Genomic DNA, 25185 nt, shown 5'->3' with positions numbered 1-25185 from the left:
ATAAAGTCAAGCCTGGTGTGTTCATAAAATGCAAATGTGCCCTGTTTTTTTTTTCTTTATGGAATGCCTTGGTAGTCCAGTGTTTACTGCGCATGCCACATAATGGCAGCGATGCCGGCAAGGGACCTTTGCTGCAGGTCATTTCCCAATCTCTATCCCTGTTTCCTGTGGGCCTCTATGCCACCTACTGTCAAATAAAGGCAAAAATGCCCAAAAATAAATTTATAACAACTTTTTTTTTTAAATGCATTTCATACATGTCCACACTGCCATCAATTTGAAATGTTGAGAATGAGTAAAATACCATAAAACAAACTTCTGAAGCTATTTTTTTTTCTCTCTACAGGCACTGCAATGTCATCCCCACAGTCTGAACTGGACAGTGGCAGCGCCATATTGGATGACAAAGAAGACTCTTATTTCAACGAAATAAGAAATTTCATTGGCAACACAGGCCAGAACCAGACTTCCCCAGACCCATCTGAAGAAGGGTGAGCATGGTTTGATGTTCCCATTTCCTCAGGCCTTTCTATTTTCTGATCAGATCTATAGAACTGAACAAGAAGATGACTATAGATCAATATCAGCAAGCACGTCCCTTATCTTTGCTTCTCACCTGCCACATCTCTGAAGCGGGGACAAAAGAAGGCCAGAGCCTCCTTTATTATTTCAAATAATATCACATCAACATTTATTTATCGAAAACTATAAAGGCTTTTTACATTTCAGTAGCAATAAAACACTAACATATATTTTGGGGTACTGAACTCTTTCTGCACTCATTCTGGTATCATTAGGATTGCTAGATGTAAGAAGGACTCTAAGGGCTTGAATAGGCATGAATAATGGGTCAGCTGCTATCAGCCAATTTTCAACTTCATACCACCCAGTCAGTCCTCATTAATTATCGCATCGCACTCAGAGGTCTGGAGTAGAGAGCAATCATCTGTGATGACATTTAAGATAATCGCAGGTCTTGGAAACGTGCAGGAGTTCCTTATATCAGTTGCCTTTCTGGCCACACGTACGAACACATATCTGTGTGCATGCAACTTTGGCGAGCATTATGCAAATAAATTCTTTGGAGCTGTGATCAGGTCGGATAGCAGTTGAGAGGTCTGCTCAGGTCTCCAAGTTTGTTTTCATGTACCTCACGTTGGTGTGATCACAGGGCAGATTGTAAGGCCAGATAGATAGAGATCTCGCAGACTGGTGTGTGATTGTGCAGAAGGCCTGTGAGAGCAGGACCAGGCAGTAGAGCGTCAGAGGGACGAGGAGAGAAGCAGGAGGGGGAGTGCAGCAGTTAGTCCACCACATCTGGAACCAACATGTCTGCCTACAGGAAGAGGGTAGAGGGGGTGGGGTCAAAGGGTCGGCCCGTGTTTCCTTTCAAAGTGCTGTGCTCCTGACTACTTCTGATAGATACTTTATCCCCAGCAAATTACCACGTTTGAAAGCGTAATTAGCGAATCTGTTTTCTTAATCACGGAGCTCTAGCTCTCTCTTTTGGAGCTAGTCTCTCTTCGCAGCCCTGCAAGCTCCACACGGCACAATTACCACCTTGTCAGCCTCAAACTCTCTATCCCAGTGGGAGCTCTGGCAAAAGGACAATATTATTAGCTGCTGATAAAAGAGGAAAGATGATGCAGATCCTGTATGTGCTAGGATAAAGTCTGCAATAATTTGCTCAAATAATTTCCCTCCTCTGAAGTCAGTCGAAGCTCAAATGCATCACTCTCAAGTACAGCGCAGGTATCCTGTTTATAAGAATTGTGTGATTATGTGGTGATGTGCTTGATGTGCTTCGGTTTCCTATCTATCCACTTCTGTCTGTTCACTTCTCGGTTTCCATCTCCTTTGTGCGAGGAATGGCATTTTTGGGAGCTGACGAAAGACGTCCCAGAGTGTAATTAGTGAATCAGTCTTAATGTGGTTCCAGATGATTTACCAAATGGTGGTTTCCTGTGGCGCTGAGACAGAGGGACAGATTAAGACTCAGGCAGTTTGGATAGCTGGCCCTCTCCCCCTCCGCAGGGATAGAGGAATGGGCCGGTTGGCAACACTCTCATAACTCTCCCACCAAATGGGGCTGTCAGCTAAATATTTTGCCTATTAGATGAATACGAGATAGTAGAGAAAATAAACAAGGAGAGAGGCAGAGCACTCCAGTTAAGTGCTGCAACGATCAACCCAGTGCTGCTGTGCCCAAAGGGGCCCCAGAGAGCTTCGATGACAAACGGGATTCCGGCTCTGCTCTATCCCAGCTGCCATGTCCTGCTTCAGATCCACCTCTCTCTCATTTTTTAAACTATACGCTCTATTGTGTTTGTGTATAGAGAGAGAGAGAGAGAGAGAGAGAGAGAGAGAGGGAGAGAGAGAGAGAGAGAGAGAGAGAGAGAGAGAGAGAACAGATTCTCACAAAAACATTCAGGAAACAAAAAGGAACATTGCAGTTAATGGTTTGAGTAGAGGCTCCGAGTACATTTACTAAACAAATGTGCTTTTTTATGTCCTTATCTTACTGATTAAACAACTAAGACAATTTCCTCCTTTTTCACTCATTTTGTTGTTTAGTATTAGTTTAAATCTGAATGATTACCCCCCTTTTCTTTAACATTTACCCGTCTAAACAGTTTCTATCATGTTATCAAGCTTTATTGAACTAATCAAGTTCCTGGTCTGCAGGTTAAATGGCGGCCCATTTGAAGAAGAAAAGCCGCTGATGGCCAGCCATGGGTCACGTGACTTGGAAGACGAGGAAGTTGAGGAGCTTGGTGCTGATGAAGAAGAAGGGGAGGAGCCTAGCAACACCCCTGGGAAACCAGAAGCCGAGATGCTTCCTAGCAACATCATGCAAGACGAAATGGACTTTAGTGGGCCAAATGACTTGAACCTCAACTGCAAAACCTCTCCTAGGAGGTAAATTTGATATAGAAAAATAATTAATTGCACATTATTACATTATGTAAATGATGATATACTGTCCTGAAAACGTCTTACTCAGATTTTCTCTTTTGACCTCCAGGTATAAGGAGGAGGAGGAGGATGAGGAGGAGGAGCAGAGCAGCTACTCTGCCTTGGATCATATTCGTCACTTTTCGGAAATGCGCAAGCTGGAGGAGAGTGAGCTGAGTGACGGAGATGGTGATGGTGATGAGGACGATGAATCATTTGGTTCCCCCTCTCTGACTGAGGCAGTCAAACAGCCACTCTTTAGGAAATCCAAGTCTCAGGTAACAGACACATTGATCATGATCATGTATACACACCTAATAATGCATGCCCGTAAATGTATATATTTTTAATTTCCATATTTAAGCATGGTTGTTTAATGTAATTGACCTTCCTCTCCCATAGGCTTATGCCATGATGCTGTCTCTGGCTGAAAAGGACTCTCTCCACCCAGCTACCCACACCCCGGCCACCATGTGGCACAGTCTGGCACGGGCTGCTGCTGAATCCAGTGCCATTCAATCCCTCAGCCATGTATGATGACACTCCCATTGCGCTTTCCCTTTCACCTCTCAACCCCCGACCCTGACCTATGGCACTGGGAGACCATTGCAGGGGCTATCCACAGGGCCCCTGGGTATCTGCCCCCTGATCATCCACAGACTGACTGCTGAGCAGAACCACAGCCCATCTGACTGCTGAGCGGAGCGCCTTACACACAAAGCAGGGTCACTGCCCATGCAGAACCCAGCCCAGCCCCAGCCCAAGAAAACCTCCAACAGATAGAGAGCAAAAATGTCCTTCTGAGACCTTAAAATTGGTTTCTGTTGTCAACACCAACCAGGATGATAGCAATGATTATGATTGTGGTGAAAATAATAATAGCTGTATTTATTCTGTTGAATTTCTATGTTTTGCACAGCAAAGGCAGCTGGTGGACATGGAAGATGTGCTGATGTATCATTGTTAGACTGCATTTATTGCCCAGCACATACAAAGCAAGGAGAACATTTTATGCTGAGCGGGTGAGTTTGATTGTGTCTTTAAGACAGCCAGATTCAGCCTAGAATGTTTCACTGTGCATAAAGAGTAAGACCCACGTCTCGTTTGACAAAAAGCATCTTTTAAATAATATTACAAGAATTCCCTTTAACCCCCAGAGGTCCACAGGTGTTTCTCATAAATACATGTACTTGATGATAAAAATGAAAGGGTAGGTTAGCAACCTCTGTTCAAATCAAAACAGTTCTGTGTAATGACAGCACTAGCAGCGTTTTCATATCACTGAAGTCATTGAAAGAACAAATTTTTTTAAAAAGTAAATGTTAAACTGAAATCAGGCCAGTTTCCCATCTGCATTTTCATAGCTGCGTGTGTCTGCACAATCAAAGCACTGTACACAAGTGTCTACCAACTGTTCTCCACTGCACTCCATCCTACCCGCCTGCGCTATCTGTGAAAGGATATAAATAGATTGTCTTTTTAGTGGAAGAGAAGAAAACACTTTTTTTTACTGAGATAAGTAGCCAGTGCTGAAGTTAATTGTTGTTCTGTAAAGGGCATATGTCTTTTTCAAAACCCTTGAATCCATCCTAGTCGGCCAACAATACCACTAAATAGCCTGAATGCTAGTTGTTAGCTACTCCATGCTCGTGTTTTTTTTTTCATTTTTAGACAATCATGATTTTGTTTTTCATTTTTTTTGTTGGTGTTGTTGTTATTTGCTGTTGTATGTTGAGAATTGTATTTATTTCTTGGCAAACTGTAGTTTGTTTACTGAATAGCACTGCTCTTAGCCCAGGTGAAGGGAAGATTCCTCACTGGGCCTATCCCAGAGTTCAATGGGGTTTGTAGATTAAATTTGAGTGCCGGATAGTATTAAACATACAGTTCACTCCTTATTCTTCTAATGAAACTGGTTGATGAATAGATATTACTTAGGGTTTTTTTTCTATGACAATTTAATGATTCAATTGTAAAAAATGAAAAACATTATAAAGAATGAAATTTAAAAAAAAGCCAGGTATAATTTCTTCATAAGCGCATGATTGGTCTGGTAAGATCTGTATCTGACATTTTCTACGGTTGTCTGCAAGCTTGTGTGACGTTCAGTTCATGTTAATCCCTTGTGCCAAACTTATGATAAATAACAGATTACTTTCATTTATTCTCCCGTTTTGAGGGACCAGATTTGTTTTGTTTTTTGTCGTTGTTTTGTTTATAATCGATTTTAAAAAGTAATCAGCAAGTTGAGGTACTTTGTTTTAATGCTTTCTACAATGTAACTGTTATGCATTTCAATTCAATACTGTGGGAGGAACAACTAAGAAATAAAGGACTACAATGTGGATTGACATGTCTTCCTCTCTCTCTTTATTTCTCCTTAAACATTGTACTCACCCTTTGTCTTCCATCTCCCTCACACCTCCCCACTCCATATAGTCCTTCTGGCTACCCATCTTTTTGGCTAAAACATAGATTGCTACTATGAGACATACGTCAGAAAACCACCTGGCACTTTCCTCTGGCGCTCCCATGGCCTCCAAGAGTGAAGGAGAGTTTGAACTCTGGTCCTCTTTTCTCTCCAGGCTTTGGCTCGCATAGAGAGAGAAGGAGAGAAAAGGCTGGAGAGGGCTTGAATGTGGTAGTGGGAGCGGAGGCAGGAATGTGTCCTCTTTATTTGTGTCCGTTTGTGGGGCATGATGGATGAGGTGGGTAGATGTGATGACCTGGCTCATCGCTCAAACGCTCAATAAGAGTCCCATCCTGCAGCAGGCCTCCCCATCCGGCACCCCCCTCTGTCACTGCTGCCAGCCGACGTGGGCGGACATTGTGGCTGGGAGGGTTGGAGGTTCAGCAGCTCCATTGTCCGGCGAGTAGCTTGGGTGGGGGGTTGGAGAATTGGGCATGACAGTGAAGATGGCTGGCGCTGACACTCCGCATTTACAGTGCTCCTGGCACCCTAATGGATGGGGTGTTTTCTTAGGGCCTGTCGTCAGCCCTAAGGGCTCCATGGGGCGTCCAGCTTTGATGAGGTCACAGGGGGTCACTCAGTGTTGATGAGGTCAGTGTGGGTCGTCCAGCTTTGATGAGGTCAGCTGCAGTGATGGTAGTGGTGGCGCAGGCCAGGGCCATAATGGAGTGACAGTGATAATGGTCCTTAGTATGAGTTTTGCCACCTGTACTATTGTAAACTAATTTAAGCTTATATGATTATGTGAACTTGTCAGTAGTCGTGCACCAGCATCACTTTTCTTTATAATCTGCTAATCCTATTAAAGCAGCTATAATCCATATTTTTATATTGACAATGGATCACATGAATGCTGTAGTTAGGAGTCACTTGTATTGATGAACCCACAGGGAGCTGTCACCAGACAGTTCATCTCAGTTCTAGAGAGCACATCAGCATCATTTAGTTTATTGTTTAGGTTTTCTGGCCTGTATTTAAATGTTAGGTATACATTCATTGCTTTCATCAGTGGAGCAGGAGTAGGCAGCTGTTTTCAGTGCTTATAAAGCCACCGTCCAGATGTCTGTACCAAACATTATATAGACGAAGTTAGTAACTGGTAAACATAGTACAGAATTTAGCAGCAAGACAGGCAGACATTTCCCTCAAATGTTAGTTGAGAAGTAAATTTGTACTTTCAGGTGGACAGAAACATAACTCCAGGTGAATGCCAATGTTGCTCCATGTCTGCTAAATGTATGAATAGGCAACAGTTTGCTCAAGTTTGCCATATTAAGTTAATATGTCTGTGTTGTTTTTACAAATCAGTTAATGTGTGCTTCAGAAACCCAGATAGCACATATAAAAAAGTATTAAAGAAACTGTATCTTAACTTAATAATGCAATAGTTTGCTATGGTTTAGATGTGCTTTGTTGCATTTCAAATAACTGTAATAGCAAAGTGGGAAAAAATCATCCTGTTCCAGCTGAATGAAAACAGTACAGAAGCAACAGTGGCAACTGGTATGTAAAAAACAGGAATTACACCTTGACTATATCTGGGAACTAACTTGCAGTGCCACCACCCTTCAGTGGCCACGCCCCTGCTGCATTTCAAATTGCCCATGTAATTACATCACCTACATAAAGAACTTGCCCCACACAAAAGTCCAAAGGCACTGCCTCTTGAAAGAAAACCAAAATATTATGAATAGACAGCAGTGTGTATAATGTCATTGTGTGTGGGCAGTGGAGTGGTGCGAGGAGGGCACCCAGGCGGGTTTGGCAGCCTAACATTTAACTGTTGTGCATGTGCTGGTTTGATCAGCGTTGATTAGCGCATGCCAATGTCACCCATGTATCCTCTCACACTTAATCAACACGTTGGGACGAGTTATTGCCGTCATTAACCCACAGCTTCTCATAAAGGACTCAGTGTGTATTGAAGTGTGGCTGGCAGGGCCCTGGATATGTGTGTGTGTGTGTGTGTGTGTGTGTGTAAGTGAGTGTTTAAAGAGCTAAGGAAGTCAGAAAGAAGAGCATGCATAAGTCAATGCAATCTGTTTTAGTTAAATGTAAAGTGAGTGTGCGTGCGTCAAAGGGGCTGGATCCCCAAGCTGCCGTGTCCCCACAGTGTGTGAATGTGGACGGGTGGGCACACTGTGGGCAGCCCTGCTTGGGGCTTGGAGCCACTCAGCTAATGGGGCAGCTGGCACAACCTCAGAATCCATCAGGCCTCATTACAGCTCCTGTGCAGCCACCGTCCTCTTTTATTTCCTCTCCTCCTTCTTCCTCTCCTCACCCCATACCCTCCCATCCTTTCTTCTGCCACCCGTCCACACAGCCAACCCTGTGTGGCATGTAACTGCCCCACTCCCCTTGCTGGAACATACATCACGCCCCCAGAGAGAGAGGCCATCACAGCTGGCAGCTCTCACGCTGATTGACTTGGCACCCGTGCTGACTCAGACGCCAGGGGAAACATTTTTCGGAGAGGGAGGCATGGATGGGTGTGGGACTATAGCCGTCAAGGAGGGACGGGGTGGTAGAAGGGGTTGGTATGGATTGCTACTTGCTAACAGTTGGTAGAAGTGGGATGTGTGTGTGTGTGTGTGTGTGTGTGTGTGTGTGTGTGTGTGTGTGTTTGGGTGGAGAGACTCCAAAAATCATCACATCAAGTATTGTTGCTTTTACAATAATAGCAGCACCTCCTTTGCCCCCATCCCCATCACTCTAGCCCAAGTGTGTGTACAGTGTGTATGTGTGTGTACCAGTCAGACTCTTTTCTTCCCCTTCTTCTTCTCAGCTTATCTTCTTGTCGTCCCCCCCCCCCTCCCCCCGCCCTTGCCTTCTCCCCCTTAGAAAGCAGAGGAGCTTAAGGTTGTGGTTTCATTACACTGTTTGTTTTTCTCCCTGGAGGCTACGGGTCATTAGTGTTATTGATGGATACTCAGCACAGTCCCAGGGAACAGAACAGGACAGAGCCGAGCAGCCATGCACATGTTTTTAATATGACGAGTCTAATCAGGACAGGCGTGGTAGCATAACCACTTGGAGCCTAGTTTTTGAAATCATCTCATTCTTTGCTCATGGAGAAGATTAGAAAGCAGCTAATCAAGCCATCAATTCCATGTTCGAAGGAGTGTAGAAGTGCAGCAGATTGGCACTGGAGTAACTTAAACTAAAAAGCATCAGTATAAGACAATCTTTGCAACTTAATGTTGATCATATTATACTATGAGCCATTCATTCATGTGCACTCACTTGAATCAGAGGCTTCATACGTTTTTTCCATGTTGCACGCCATCCAGTGGTGGAATTAGCAATGTACACCTATTAAGATGTTTGGGTTTGAATACTTCCAACAATTAAATATTCAAAAACATTTAATAATAATAACCATAGTTTCTGGTTAGAAACACACATGTTCAGTCTTACATAGCCTACAGATAAGCTGACACATTAAAATCAAAGATGCCTAATTTACGCCACACAGATTCCAGAGTGTGGGAGAGTTCCTTGATAATCATCTTTTTGCAGCTTTGACATTTCACATTTATTTTTCCAGGCAACAACAAAACAAATGGTGCAGGACGTGTTGAAATGATTTCCTCATTCTTTTATCTGAGCCGACAGCTTTGTCAGCTGGAGTTCAAAACACTGTGGCCTTTGGGGAGATCTGGTTCAACGCAGAGGGGCAGAAATTATCTCTGGGACGTGAGGTTATAGCAGAGAAGTGATAGAATCTCTTTGCAAAGAGTGGCGTATGCTTAATTACATCGAAAAAGTACCCATGATGCGATCTTACCTTTTACGGGCTATTTCATCACCAGTTTCCTGCACCCTTCACTCTCTCCCTCACCCTGATAAGCCAGCCTGCTTACAGTAGCAGGACGTTTCATCCATCCAAAAGTATTTTAGCACAAAGATTGTGTTTGTTCATGCATTTGTAATAAAACTAAAGTTTCTTCCAAAGTGCTGGCATGATGTTAAGGAAACTGAAATGTCTGAATCAGCTTCTCCACTTTTGACCATAAAACAAAGATGGCCTCTGTTTAATTGCAGATTTGGCTTTGATCACAGCTATTTCTTGATTCTACCATTTTTACATTTTTTGCCGTGCCAGTCCCTCATTTGTGGCACCGTGCTCTGCTTTGGGCAACCTGTGTAAAGTGTAGATGGCTAATACAGTGGTGCAGTGACCACCCAGAGCTTAGTGGATGGATGGTCTCTCTGGGGCTGTTTGACTGAAAACAGGTGTGTGTCATCTGAAGATGAAGGCCTGGCCGATAAACATTATTGGAGTACATCTGCTGCTTGTCACAACACAGGGCGAGCTGGAGCGGCCCCCCATCCATCAGCTACACCAGTGGATGGGTGTGAGGGGGTTGAAGAGGGAGGTCTCCATCCTCTGCTGGCGGGCCCGTTCACCCATCACTCACCCTGGGGATGCTGGGATGGGAGCATGTTCAGTCCAGGCACCTGCCTGCCTGCCAGACCACAGCCGCCTTTGGCCAATAGAAAAAAAATGCTCCAGTGCATTTGAAAAATGCTTCAGGGATCGCTCTCCTTCTAACACCCCTACGAACACAGAGTAGTGCACACACTTTCACACACACACACACACACACACACACCTTGCACCCTGCAGGTGCCTCCCACAAACCCTACTACTGTCAGCTTGACCTTCTGCTAGCTGATGAGAGATGCCTAGTAGTAGCCTTGCACAAAACACACACTGACATACCCTGACCCACCCATCCCTACACACATACACACATAGGACCCCATAGGTCTCTATGACAGCTGGAACCTCTCTCCCCTTTTTCCACCTCCATATCTTACACCCCCCTCCCACCCCTCAACCTCTCTCAGAGATCACAGAAATCAATACCATGCAACGCTGCATTCAGAGCACACAATTCAAAGATGATGGTTAAAAGCAGATGTCCACAAATGTTTTTTTTATTGTTATTTATTTGGTTCATGGCTCTTGTTCTTGTTGTTTTAGTCAAAACACAACCAGAGATTTTAAGACATACAGGATCATGGATGAAATAAAAACAAAGGGGAGACGCATTAAAATGGAGTATATCAATTCAATACAAAAAAGTATCATTGTAGCACCACTGACAGGTATGTCACCTACTAATAAACACAGTAAGTTATGACTAATATAACTGGTACTGACCTGAGATACAAAAATCAAGCACTCATTTCTGCATTTAAAAAAAAGACATAACATATAAATGTTTACAGGTGCTGCAGAAAAAAATATTTACATCACTTGTATCATTTATATAAGCTGCTAACTCAGTAAACACAGATGTGAAAGAAGTGCAACGCATGCAAGTTTTGTCTGCAGTATTTTGCGCCCAGTACCCAACACCGCAGCATTAAAAAAACTTGATAAATGGCAGTAGATGGAGCGTGTTTGCAATCCTGTGAGCCAGCATGTTGAAATAACTGATATTACGGATAGAAAATATCCTCACAGACACTTGTATAAATGCAGGTGTATGGGGAAAATAACCCAAAAATGTCACAAATTAAATGTGAACAGATTAAGTGTCCCAGATCTGTTTAGGATCATCTTTAAAACAGCCAATCACTGATTTTAGCACTGTTTTGAGAAAAAGAATTCCAGACAAATGAAATGAATGAAAGAACTAAATCAAAACATTTTGACCAATTTAATCTCTGTGTATGTGACAGACAGAGAGCCATTTTAATGGTTTGTGCATCACTACGATAGTAACATAACGGTTGCATGAGGGTGCAAAAACTGTTTGCATGGTGTATGTGCTGCAATAAATATAAAAAAGCAATTCATCAATTAGATTTTTGATAGTCTTTTACGCCTATAAAATGTGTGACTTATCTACTTAGCCATACAGTATTCTTGTGGCGCACATGCCTGCAGCCCATGGCACAGATTTCAGCTGTAGGAACATGATTTCTGCAACAGAATATTGATGTCTTATTTTTTCAGAACAGGTAAATAAATCCATTTCTAAACCTGCTTTAGATCCACTTAGTTTTCACCACATATATGCTTTACATTATGTTATGCTAACCTTCAAGTCCATAAAATATTATTTTTACATTTTCTTTGTGACACACGTAGCACAGAAAGAATGTTGGTAGAGGTCGTAAAGGTCAAGATTCAGTCAGGTGTGTCTCAGTCAAATTCCCTTGACAAAGACACTGAAAGCTCAACAACTCATTAAATGTTGAGAGTGTAAAACTCCAAAGCAAATAAACAGTTTACAACCAGCAGTATTAACAAATGTGATGTAGGTATTGGTGTTTATTGTTAAGAAGTCAGACATCTTCCTCAGGCTCCTCCTCAGACATGTAGATTTAGATTTCCTTTGAGGTCATCTCATATGCCAGGTCCACTGGTGGATAATCTTGAGCTCCAGGCTCAGTGATGGAGCAGCTGAGTACTAGTTTCACAAAAACAAAGTAACACATAGTAATACCTAATCACCTTTACCAAGATGATCTGAATAATGCTACAATGAGCCAAGTCCCGTGTGTTGAGCCCTGTCAGGGGTTTCCACCTCTGCTTGGGTTATGTGGTTTTGCTGCCTGCTCTTCTCTTTCTTTGGGACACAGAAAACTTCAACACTCCTGGGGTTTGGTGTAGCAGAGCTGAAAGGGGAAAAAAAGCAAAAAGACTATTTGCAAATCAAAAGCAAATGTTCTGGGGTTTTTGGAGGAGAAGTAACTAGTACGTAGTCTCCCGTGTGCTTGGCTTTGAGGAGGTAAAACGAAGACAGCCCCAAGCCTGGCTCCATGCTGGGTGCAGATTAAAATAACTGTCAGGAGACAGGAGCAGCTATTGAGAGAGACAGGGTGACACACAGAGTGATGGGGCTCAGCCTCTCACACTTCATGACACAGTATTTCACTAAAGCTGGTTCAGCTTTACAGCCTGTGACCTTGTGTGTGTGCCCGCGTGTGTGAGCGGGAGTTTTCGTTAACCCTAATCCTGCGTGTGTGTGTGTGTGGCAATGAGAGCTCAGGTATACCTTCACTACAGGTGGGGCCCAGCCAGGTGAGTTGGCACAGACATCGCCCAGTCAGCCCATCACAGTGGGCGCCATGGGAACACTGGCACGGCAGAGAGCAGTCGGGACCAAAGCGGTCTCCACCACAGTCTGAAAGACAAAAGAGGCAGACAGAGAGGAGACAAAGAGAGAGGTTTTCAGATATGGATAGATAGCTGCCATATTGGCCGCTTTAATAAAAAGAAGAAATCTACCTTTTTCACATCTCTGCCCTGTCCTTCCTGGGGAGCAGAGGCACCGCCCAGTTGATGGATCACATGGAGCCTCACCAGCACAGTCACATGAACTTTCACAGTTCAATCCGAACCTTCCAACTTCACATCCTGAGAAGCAAACATGCAAGCACAGTTGTATTACTTCAATTTCATTACAGTAATTCCCTTACCTGAAATCAAACACTGAACCTCCTCTCTACATATAATCTACAACCCTTTTCCTACAGTACTACTACTACAGTTGAATTATTCAACTCTAACTAGGTGACTAGGCAGTAAAATATCATTTTGTGCCTCTTCTTTGATCTGTGCACATGTATGTATGTATGTATGTATGTATGTATGTATGTAAGTGCACATCATCGACAAACATTTCACAACATTAAAAAGTGATAATTTCACTTTCTGTGATCCTCGTGTCTTGTCATTACGCAACAAACTCAAAATGGATCATGACTGAGAATCTTTTGTGTCTTGTGCTGTTTTAAAAAAATGTAATTTTTTGTTGAGTTTTATGTATTATAAAGAGCCACCGGAAAGGCATTGCAAACTTATTTAGGCTATAAATACTGTATTATGTGGCATTAGTTCATATTATGTGTTTGTCACTATAAAAATAAGCATTAAATAAATACAAATAATAAATTGACTAATATCCCAAAAGTCAGTTTGGTCCTCTCATAATAGTTAGTAAATTACCCAAATTATGGATGATTTATGTCACTTTGCTAGACTTGTGAGCAATTAGTTCTCAAATGTGTAAAAATGCACAATAATGCACAAGCGTACACACGTGCAAGTGCACATGCTATAGATAAGCAAACCTTTCATTCACTTACATGTACATATAGTGGTAAGAAAATGTTCACAAACATTTCCTCGCACATACAGACACACACAGAGATAGATCCACGCCTGTTTCTGGAGCCTGTGGCTGCCTTACAGCTGCTCTGCAATGCTCAGTCATATCTCCTGCTGGGACTGAAGTGGCCATTTAGGCGCTCACACTGCGGCTGAAAGCCTCATGAGCAGGCAGGAGGGCACAAGGATGTAACAGGAACGCATTAAGCAGTCGGGAAACACCTGTCTCTCATCAAATAACCAGCCTGCCTGCCCGCCCACCTACCTACTAGCCTGTCTGTCTGTCTCCCTGCCCGGCTCACACTCACACCAACCCAATGGAAATTTTTTTTGGAATCCTCTTATTCATGCATGCTCATATGTGCCCATGTAGAATTGCAGCTGGGCATCCAGGTGGCTGTTTGTTAATGTGCACAAGCTTGTGTTTCTATCTTCATGGTGTTGCGTCACTGCAAACATTTTAAAAACTATTGAAATTCTCAAACAATGAGGAAAACATTCTGTAAATTGACATTCTTTGACTCCAGAATATCACTGATTTCGTTCAAATCCATCCACTCCGTTTCGTATTGATAAACACAAAAAGTTGACTTGTAATTTTAAGGATTTAAGTTGATAATTAACATTTGAAAAGTCTATATACTCACGTCTTTGGCATTGTGGCCCATAGTAGCCTGGTGGACACACACATTGTCCTGTGACATGGTCACAGGTCTGTCCCACCTTACAGTCACAGGTAAGAGCACAGTTCATTCCAAAAAACCCAGAGGGACATCCTGAAAGAAATACAGGAGGCTGAATTTAGGTTAAAGATACTTGTCTCAGCATATGGCTCAGAAAATGGTCATGTATTCACTTTCATGTAGGTTCATTCAAGTCACAGAGTGCTGTGAAGAAAAAACAGTATCTATTTCAGAAAGAGTTTTTACAGAGGTGTCAGCGAGGCCACTTGTAACTTTATCACCAAGTTTCTTTTTATTTTTTAACAGAATGTTTTCATACTGTGTTGACAGGAGTGGCCGTAATATCCAGCAGTACAGCTGCAGGTGCCAACAAAACGGTCACAGGTCCCGTTGTTGAGGCATGGACAGTCTTGCGCACAATCAAGCCCATATTTTCTCTGTGAACAGGCTACACACACACAAGCACACACACACACACACACACACACACACACACACACACACACACACACACACACATACAAATGTGTTACAACTTTTGAGTTAACCAATTACTGATATTCCTGAAGAAATATAGATAGCAAACATGTTTCAGCTGAACATCCTGCTGAGAATGCATTGAGAAGATGATCAATATAAAGAAACTTTCAGTTCAGTAAAACATTCAGTAAAACATTCAGTGACTGTAATAAGGATGATTGCAAATTATTAGCATTTGACAGTTATGAAAAAAAAACAAATCAGTACTATCAGTGTTTTGTTTTTGTTTTTTACCCAAGTTGGGTTTTAGTTTGGGTGTTGCAATTTTCAAACAAAAATTAACAAAATGGTTTAAAATTCTAAAATCTAAACACAAAAATTGAAAAACTGAATAACCCTAGTGCCCCCCTCCCAAGCGTGTAGGAAAACATATGATGGCTATGAAACTTGCAAGAAACATGAAAGGCCTTCTCGAGAGCCAGTGTTTGGTTTGTCTGTTCTGGGCTACTATAGAATATAGTGGTGAAACATGGTGGCCTCTGTGAAAGAAGACTCGCACCATATATAGATATAGTATGCTCTTTATATATATATACAGTATACAGTAGGCTTATTCTAATGTAACAAAAATACAACAATTCATATTTTCAGGTGATTAAATTCTATTTTTGCCAAGTCTGTTCTGCTAGATGCCACACAGTCCTACACACTGGACCTTTAAATGTTAAATTTGCCTCTAGTCTGGAGACACATGTGGTCCCCTTTTCACAGGGAGTCAAGTCAAGAAGTATCTCTATCCCTGCTGTGTACACCTTGTATACTGTATATTTTGTACTTGCATGTCATTATGTTTTTGATTTCCTATGAGGACAGTGTGGTTTTGTTGAGTTTTGATTATTTCCTGTTGTGTCCTGGCTCTGAAGTTGTACCTGTGTCACAGCGGGGTCCAGTCCAGCCCAGTCCACACTTACAAGACCCGTTGACAGGATCACAAATCCCTCCATTCTGACAGTTGCATGTGCTTCTGCACTGCAGGCCGTAACGCCCCCTAGGACATGCTGGAGAAACATTCAGAGAACATCAGAAAAAGGTAAAAAGTACAGGTGTTTCTGCTCTACTCTGCAACCACACCAAGGGGTGTAACTCAAAAGATAGAGCACAGTGTGTGCTCCGTCTGTCTCTTTCACACACACAAGATTGCACTAACCACATACATGTTTACTTAAGCAACAGTTCATTAAAGAGATGGCAAAGTAGTCTAATTTGGCGCTGATATAAAAGAATAATCATGTTTCTCTGGGTAATTTAGATTGGGAAAACAATAAGGAAGCAGTCTTTGATTTCCCTGTTTATTTATTTGCTTCCTTGCCAAATCCAGCGACACGGAACACAGAGAACGAGCTACTTATAGGTCTCTGTAAACATTCAACAAGAGGAACTCAAGAGGTGGCATGCCCAAATACATGCAGGAGGCTAAAGAAGAGAACATTTAGTGCAAGCAGTGCTGGAAACCCCCCGTTTGCAATCCTGCTGAATTGCTGATAAAGAGAGAGATTAAGAAAACCCAACTGCGCCTGTTTCCCTGGAAAACAGCCCTGTGATCATCAGAGGCCTCACACTGAGGAAATGGAGAATTTGTTACTTAAATATACAGAGGAAAAATGTTGAAAAATACACACTTATTCGACTGGTTGTTTCTCACTTTTCAGTTACGCCTTCTTTCTCTCAACAAGTCATTAGCGGCAATTGTTCCCACTGATGCATGTCAGAGATGAGTAAACATAAAAAAGGTTCAATGTGATACCAATGATAGCATTTTACTCAAAGAGGGAAAATGAATCATTCATTCATCATTCATATTACTGAGGTCACTTAGTACACTCATATTAGTATTTCCTTTTTTCAGTTTGACTTATTTTCAAATTACTATCCCTTACCTCGCTCTACTGTAAATACACTTCTTATATATCAGGCTTTTACCAAATTGATGGACATAAAGGTATCCACACTAGTAAAAAATGGACCAACTCAAGTGTTCAGTGACATCAAAATATCCCCAGCACGAGCCATTTAATCAAAACATGAAATCAGTGCATCAACAATCAGTCTAGTCTTACCTTGATGACAGGACTGTCCCATCCTGCCAGCCGCACAGATACACCTCCCGGTTGCTGAGTGGCACTTCCCTCCTTCTCCACAGGAACACAGCTTGGCACAGTCCTTCCCATAATACCCACTCGGACAAGCTGCATACATTAAAACATCTTCATTCACACAGAACTAACTGAAAAGTTATGAGGATAAATATCTTCATTTCGTGGGCCTTGTGGGCTGCCTCTGTGGTGGCCACCAAAACAAAGACAGAAATCCCTCAATCTGTAACCCCTCATAATAATATTAAAGGAGTGCAGAAAGACAAGACTGTTACATTCTCGAGTAGGCCTACAAATCAGTGCAAGACTTCCAGACTCACTTGAGCTACAGTTAGCTCCGATGAAGCCAGGAGGACAGTAGCAAGCCCCAGTCCTGAAGTCACAGCGACCACCGTTGACGCAACTGCATCTGGTCTTACAGTTTGGTCCGAAAGTCCCTGCTCGACATCCTGGAGACAAACCGTAGCAACACTTGCAGGATACAGTTGAAAGGCTCACAAAACTACAAGTTTTGGAAGTGCAAGTATACTTTAAAAAATGTGCATTCTACAGTAGCCTTAAAACCCAACATCCCTCACATGACATGGGTCCAAAATACTTACACTATGCTTTAATTTAAGAATGTAATTTAAGCAGTAAATGAACAGTTTACTCACGTAAGTGACAGCGTGACCCGTAGTAACCAGGTAAACAACTACATTTTCCTGTCACTGGATGGCACTGCTCTTGGTCTCCTGAACACTGGCACAGCTGGCTGCAGTTTTGCCCAAACATGCCAGCAGGACACGCTAAGATGACACAATCAGAAACATATCACTTGCACACCACAGCAAAACATTTGTTCAGATTTAGAATGACGTAAGATGAGCAGGGAAAATTCAGTTTGCTTAAACATAAACAACTTGCTTAACATTTTATTTGAAGATGTTCATTTTGTTCCTTTTTCAGATTTTAATAACAAAAATAATAACATACAATAAACATATATTATATATATTTTGTGGAACAAAAATGGTTCCTGCTGTTAAATCTTTACATTGGAGAGGTATCATTGTGTTTAAATTGAGACATTTTCTTAATTATGCGCACATTCAGTAGTTTGTGGGAACAAATACAAATGGCATTTCCCTTTCCTTCCTCAGATTACTCTGTGAGCACACTAGGACATTCAGTATTGACTGGTGACAAAACCAAAACACTCAACAAACTTTCCCTGGTGCCCAAAGCCAGATGGACACAGAGGGACATTCTTTCACACATACATACGTTTACGCTCATCACAATAATGAATGGAGTCCTAAGACAGTCAGTCATAGCGAACAAGATGAATCTGTGAACCGAACATGTTTTCGGGTGAGACTGCAGCACCCAGCTACTCAGTCAGGCAGCAGCAGGCAGCGTGGGGGACAGATAAGAAAGGACTCCAGACTAAAGAGGCAATTACGGCGCTGTCATTATGCATGTCTGCCTTCCAAAAGCCCTTATCCGCCGCCGAGGAGACAAAAACAATGCCTTCTGTTTTACTTGGCAACCGGTGTGTAACATTTATCAGATGTCTGGGGAGTGTGTGAGGAGAGGAAGGGAGTTGAGACGGTGAGAGGGGGGAGGTAGAAGGAGTGGTGAGGCTGCTCGTACACAGTCCTAAAGGGTATGGTCTAAATAATGAAACATTAACATAAAGTCCTGTGACAGCGAGGGTTTAGTGCTGGTGTAGAGTGCATTTCCTTGAATGGAATAAATGGTAATCTTTCCCAGGAGGACAAGGGAAAGAGAACATTTTAATTAGTATTAACAGAATGATTCTTGGGGATCACCTCAATCCCATGATGCCTTTGCTTTCTGATGGGACCCATGTATTTCAGGGTGACAGTGTTTCAATCAAAGAGGCACATCAGCCAAATGTTTTTAAATACTTGACAGTGATATTAGCCACGTGCCAAGGTTTCAGTTGAACATACATTAAGAAAGATTTGTGAAACACTAAACTTCCACTTAAAGAGGCTGGTAAGTGTTTTGTTTGGCCTTTTACAAAGTGTGCAAACTTAAATGCACAATTTCTGTAGTAAAGAAGCTAAATTGTCTTTTTATTCTTACTTTTCTCACAGCCAGGCCCTGTGAGTCCAGCTGGGCAGCCACAACTCCCCGTCTCATGGTGACAGGACACCCCAGCCTGGCACTGACACCGCTGGGCACAGGAAGCACCATAGGACCCTGGGAGGCAGGCTGGAGGCCACACACACACACGCCCGCACACACACACACACAAACACACAACAGTTTACTCTCATGCAGAAAGATCCTCTATTTGCCAGTTTCTGTTCATTCACTCTCAATTTCCTCTGTCCTATACGCACTCACGTTTGTCGCACTTGGCTCCTCTCCAGCCTGGCTCACAGTCACAGCGGCCCGTCACATGGTGGCAACCCGAGCTATGGGCACAGTCACATCGCCGCTCGCAGCCCTCACCAAAGAATCCCTTAGAACAGGCTTCAAACAAAACACACACAAGTGTTCAGCATGCAGCATTACACTCTGAGAAGAAAGCTTTTTTGAAATGTTCGCTTTTCTTTTATGCTTATTTACCCAATGCTAATTGCGCAAACTGTTTTAACACAGTAAATTTTATGATTCCGGCAAGCAAACCTGCAATTTTGCTCCGCTGCTACACAGAAACTCACAAACTCTTGTATTACAAATGAAATACAGATGCAAGGCAAGAGAAAGGCTACACTGGCAATGATGTGTCTTGAAAATCTTTCAGCAGAGTAACACTGCTCACTTTCAAGATGCTGAACTGAGTGCTGGCTAGTTTCAACTTGTTCCCCACAACGATATGTATGTACAATATGTTTGTTCCTGTTGACAGTGTCCTGAAAATGGATACCAAATGAAGGAGTCAACCCCATGCCTTCTTTCAATTGGATACACTGGATGAAAAATGGATAACAAAAAAAAAGCAGAATAAAAACTTTAAAGCTTTAAGTGTTGATGTGATATTGAGAAGGTCACCTGACTGACAGAGCTCCCCCATCCAACCGAGCAGACAGACACATCTTCCTGTCACTCTGTCACATCTGCCTCCATTTGCACAGCTGCAGATCTGGATACAGTTCTCTCCATAATGTCCCTCCTCACACTCTAGGAGCGAGTAAAAGGCAACTTCAGATACAAGTTATGAAAAACTTGATCTCAAAAATACTGCTTCAATCTACAACAACTTCAGCTTTTGAGGACATGGACAGGTGGATGACATGTTTGCAAGTGTTTCTCTGAACTTCACACGATGATAGTAGTGTAGGGCTCACCTAACTCACAAGCAGCTCCTGTCCAGCCAGACAGGCAGGAGCACTGGCCAGTCACACTGTCACAGGAGCCTCCATTTTGACACAGACATTGGCCAGAACAGTGTTCCCCATATTGTCCTGCAGGACATGCTGAACTCACACAAACATAACACAGCACAGACATGACACATTACACAAGTGGATTAGTCATGAAAAATCTCGATCTCAAAACCAAAAACGTGTCCATTCAAGACAAACACAGGCAGAACATACTTAAAATACAAATTTGTGTAACTGGTGACGCATATATTAACATTCAGTAATGCAACTAAAAGATGCAGGTCTTTGCACACTTGGATGTCCACAATAAGGAGGAAGCGACTCAACACACTTGATATGTATTTCAAATAGCCTTTCAGGAGGAACAAAGTACCTGTATCCAGTTACCATGTTCATAAAGATTGTTACTCTTCCCATGTGTTTATGGACTTTTATAAGCATTTGTTTATACCTATGGAAAGAGGTATTTCTACTGATCTAAAACTTCTGACATTGTGATTTAAATAGTGCATTTACATGATTATACCAGTGTGTTTACAAATGGTGGTTCCTTGACTGTAAATCATGTCTACTTTGTACTTTCTACAATTTGGCATATTTTTGAATGCCCAGTTCTGCTTGAAGTTTCTTCCTGTTAAAAAAGTTTTTCCTTGTCGCTGTCACCAAGTGAAATGGGGTAAAGGGGGAATATTGGGCCCCTGTAAAATAAAGAGTATAGTCTAGACCTTCTCTGTGTGAAAGGTGCCTTGAAATAACTTTTGTATGTTTGTTTCCTTTAGTTCCAGGCTGCCATTATTTCCACCAATTTATGGTGTAAATATAATATAAGATTAAAGTATCAGATTATTTTAGTTGTGTAAACCGTAACAGTGAACATCAAGTCTGCAATCATTTTGACCATTTTTGTTCTGATAATTGATTTTCATATTTTCTATCAGAAATAAATAAAAAACACCAGATGCCTGAAACAGCAAAAAAATTGCTGGTCCTGAAAGAAAGTAGCAGCAAAATATTTGAAAAGGTTTGTGATGCTGAGTGATTAGCTAATCTGTGGACTGCATGATGAGTCACTCACGCAGTTGGCAGCTGACTCCGGTCCACCCAGCCATACAGCTGCATCTCCCGGTGATGTGGTCACACCTGGCTCTGTTCTGACACTCACAGATCTGACTGCACTGCTCCCCAAAATGACCCTCCTGGCATTCTGCAAACACAGGCACATGAAAGCAAAATACACCCACACACACACATTCAGTATTACCTTAGAATGAGCTGTAGCAGCTACATCCACTGCTAATGTATGAGAGTAGAAGGCTAAAAGACATTTCAGAGCATTATGGTTTTCAGCACACATCTTGTAAACTTTTCCCTAATGATCAAAGTCCAAGATGACATTTGGAGTCAAAGAAAGAGGAAAATGCGCTAATGACAGAGATGCATCGTTAAGTCATGCTGGTGGCTTTCTGCTGACTCTGGCTCTGGTAGTTAGGACCGCAAAATGGCTGTGGCAAGATGAGAGCCTCGAATAAGACTGCAGAATGACAGACTAAGAACTTTAGTGGGCATTTCACTGGATTCATTAAAACAACGGCATGAAATCCCCAAGAAACTTTAGCATGAGAACACTGATTGGTTAGCTACTAAAAGAGTCTTCCAAGTTATGCTCTCCCTTTCCTAATGTTGATATAAACACGTGGGTGCATTTATCCAGAATAGACCTCAATTAAACCATGTATGCTGCAGGGCACTCTTGTCCTCCCTCCTCTCTCCACCCATACCCATCCCTAAAAAAGTCATTGGCAATGTCTCATTATAGAGATAATTGTTCACAAACACATCATAGTTGTGTTTAAGGAGAGGATGTTGTGATGGGCTGCAGTGAGGGCCTCCCTCACACCCCGTTTTAATGATGTGGCTTCCATTACCCAGAATGCAGTGTGGTCCTGCCCAGCCGGCGGTGCATAGGCAGGCTCCTGTGATGTGGTGGCAGCGGGCACCGTTCCTGCACTCGCACATCTGGCCACAGTCAAGACCGTAAAAGCCGTCCGGGCACACTGTGGGCCAAGATAAAACATCCGACTGGTTAGAACTGGCAGTTTCACAAAAGAGGATAGGAAAAAGGTTTAGATGCCAACCTTTTTTTTATTTAGTTCCTTCTCTTCCCTTCCCCATCTCTCACTCTCTTCTCCTCCTCCTACTTTCCCTCTCTGTCTTACCACCTACTGAAAATACCAATATCAAATTGCAGTACCACGCTGCGGCTGTTCATTTGCAGAGCGTCTGCGTTCGTTAAGTGAGCTCATGTCCCACATGTGTGGTGGATCTGGGCCACATCAAAGCTGATGGCGGCTCAGAGGCCATTCTCTTTTGGGGGTAGAGGGGCACAGAGAGCCGGTAATTAGAGCACCTGCTGAGTCCACAGGCCCCACCAATACACTGCAAAACAAAGCCAGGTTACTGTGTCTCCTTAAGATGCATACACATGCACCTACAGTACAGCAATGCTGCTGATGCAAGGAGATGCCAGCGCAGGAGTCTGTTTCCCATTCTCAAGCAGAGTCAGAGAGATTGTTTAAGTGTGTGTAGAGTCAATTGACACTCAGAAAGTTTGGTAAACATAGTGCCTCCCATCCACAAGAACTTCGCCAGAGGCTGCGGGATGAATGAGCCTTTCCTCTACTGGGATGTAAATATTGTCTGTAAGCATGACTTCACCAGAGCAGGAAAGAATGACTCTGTTTATTCACCGCCAATTTTTGATCGCTCAATCTGTCACTGGACAGCTGAAGTGATCACAGCCTAACACAAAGATAATAGTTGCATTTTGCAAAACAAAACATTCTTCCATTCTAGCCTTTATTTAGAGGAACACTTTTCTTGCTCTGCTAAAGTCTTGACTGATTGACAGCTGTTGCTGACATTTTTTCTCTTCATTCAGCCTCTTTTGCTTTCTGTTGCAATAACATGTGAGAAGCCTTGTGAGGGTTTGGATGAAGTCTGCCCCAATTATCGCAGCAGCCAGCAGTTTTTCATTTCATTTATATACTGCCTTGTCTATCTATAAGGGAAGCAGTGGACCATGTCACTAAAGGAAGCCACAAACTGGAGAGCGACAGCAATGTGTAACTTGGTGGTTTTATGAATTATAAATGCCACAGTGCTCAGGGTATTCCCTACAGTTTATGCATCATACCCTCCTTCTCAGGCTCCAGTTGATGATGCTGTCCACTCCTACTTTTTTCTACCTCAAGGCCCAAAATTGGGAAAAGTATCCTTCCTGCTCAGCAGTTTCTGGCACAGTCATCACCACGTTCCCACGCTGACAGCATGACGTCTTCGCTTGCCTCTGTAGTGGTTAGTCTGCGATGTTATTAAAGCTAGCCCTCTGCAGATGCTGTCATTTTGACCCAGCTGTACATTAGCTCTGTGGTAGCACTGTAGCAAAAGCTCTGGTTTATTGTCTGTTGTTTATTATAATGATAGCAGTTGCTGACACCATAGCAACAAGCTTGGGTCTTTCTGTCCCACCTTCAAGAATGCTTTATCTGAGTATTATTTGATTATTCACCAAATGTCTGCTATATATATAATGAAACAAATGAAAAAAATACCCTTTTAATGAGGTATCTCTGCCAGGCACAGTAATCACCTCAACATGTTAAAACACTTTCCTTATATGTCTACTGGAGTACTCTTGGTTTTACTGACAAGCCAGAATGGCAAAGTTTATTATTTGTTTATGCCAGCAGGGGGCGACTAGTTTCCAAATTAACCACAGAGCAGCCATCTGTCATCTAATATTAGCACTGGATCTGCTAGTATTTGTAAGTTTAGACTCTTCCTTTGACTCTTTGTTTATAGGTAGGTACAGAGGAGTCTGTCCAACGCACGCACGCACACACACACACACACGCACACACACACACACACACAATGCCATCACTGAAAGACTCCATCTCTAGACTAAATGAGCTCTTTAAGACAGGAGGATTATTTCCAGATCCCTGGTTGTGTAAGAGCCACTGCTGTCAGCCCATAAAGCAGGTCCAGGGACCACACAGCCTGGGGAGAGCAGACCACAGAAATACAGCGGATAGAGAGAACACAGAATAGAACTTCCTGGTGCTATTCAAGGTCTATACGCTGAAAGAGGTCAACAAAACAACAACAAAAACAACCCGGTTTATTCAACAATAGCACGGATGTTCAATGCCAGTTGAACCAGAGTTCTTTTTACTGCGACCAAATGATCTATTTTGATGCAAACATCAAAGCTGCAGAACAGAAACTGAGCACAATCCACGTTCACTGAAGAAGTGGTCTAGCTTTCAGGGCCCATGTTAGCACAATAGCTTGTTTCCTCCGACAAAACTTGACTGGAGTGTTTAGAATTAACCTCTGTGCCACAAAAAGGAAAGAATGATTCTACCATGGTAACAAGCTTTCGGAATATTGTAGAACCAGTTATTTCTATGAATAACATTATCAAAGGCATTGTGTAGATGCAAATGAAAAATCTTCCGTGTAGGATCAAGCATTGAGGAGAAAAGCTAGATCTTTCCATTTTAATTCTGTGAAACAGATGAACTAGAGAGATCTGGTCCTTCTCACAGTGCAGGCCTCTTCCTGACTTCTCCTGAAGGAAGAGGCCCAGCAGAAGACTGAGAAACTAGAAACCTCTGTTTGAGGGGAAAAGGCCTTCAGAAAACAGAATCTGGTCAGACCGATAGCCCTATTTCTACAGCAAGGTCCAATCAGAATGATGTCTGCATCTGAGGCCATTAGACTGTTATGACTAGGGACGTGAAGCTCTGTTCTAGTGTGACATGGCCATGATTTACAATGCTTCGTGTACAACAGAGGTAGTATGAATTTCTGGGCCTGGTGGTACACTTACAGTAAATCTTACACTTTATAATAACATGAGGCCACTTCAAGTCAAAAGACTATAATCAAGAACAAATCTATT

At 42.6% G+C, this 25185-nt stretch overlaps 2 protein-coding genes across 2 annotated transcripts in view; one reads left to right on the top strand and one right to left on the bottom strand.

Moving 5' to 3' along the window:
* Positions 1-5285, top strand: part of mecom (MDS1 and EVI1 complex locus) — a 93846-nt gene extending 88561 nt beyond the window's left edge. The window contains exons 14-17 of the mRNA XM_053321060.1: positions 347-491; positions 2686-2919; positions 3026-3233; positions 3358-5285. Of these exons, the coding sequence (XP_053177035.1) occupies positions 347-491; positions 2686-2919; positions 3026-3233; positions 3358-3492 (722 nt within the window). The 3' untranslated portion in view covers positions 3493-5285. The remainder of the gene's footprint in view (positions 1-346; positions 492-2685; positions 2920-3025; positions 3234-3357) is intronic.
* Positions 5286-11945: 6660 nt separating this feature from the next.
* megf6 (multiple EGF like domains 6) overlaps positions 11946-25185 on the bottom strand; it is a 53138-nt gene continuing 39898 nt past the window's right edge. Inside the window, exons 24-38 of the mRNA XM_053321432.1 lie at positions 22142-22270; positions 21292-21420; positions 20178-20306; positions 19882-20010; positions 19231-19359; positions 18967-19095; positions 17529-17660; positions 17193-17321; positions 16837-16965; positions 15649-15777; positions 14559-14687; positions 14204-14332; positions 12675-12803; positions 12442-12570; positions 11946-12061 (exon numbers count right to left, since the gene is read on the bottom strand). Of these exons, the coding sequence (XP_053177407.1) occupies positions 11982-12061; positions 12442-12570; positions 12675-12803; positions 14204-14332; positions 14559-14687; positions 15649-15777; positions 16837-16965; positions 17193-17321; positions 17529-17660; positions 18967-19095; positions 19231-19359; positions 19882-20010; positions 20178-20306; positions 21292-21420; positions 22142-22270 (1889 nt within the window). The 3' untranslated portion in view covers positions 11946-11981. The remainder of the gene's footprint in view (positions 12062-12441; positions 12571-12674; positions 12804-14203; positions 14333-14558; positions 14688-15648; positions 15778-16836; positions 16966-17192; positions 17322-17528; positions 17661-18966; positions 19096-19230; positions 19360-19881; positions 20011-20177; positions 20307-21291; positions 21421-22141; positions 22271-25185) is intronic.

Source organism: Scomber japonicus, chromosome 6 (genome assembly GCF_027409825.1).
Source record: "Scomber japonicus isolate fScoJap1 chromosome 6, fScoJap1.pri, whole genome shotgun sequence".
NCBI classification, from domain to species: Eukaryota; Metazoa; Chordata; class Actinopteri; order Scombriformes; family Scombridae; genus Scomber; species Scomber japonicus.
This window is presented reverse-complemented; position numbering and strand designations above follow the sequence as displayed.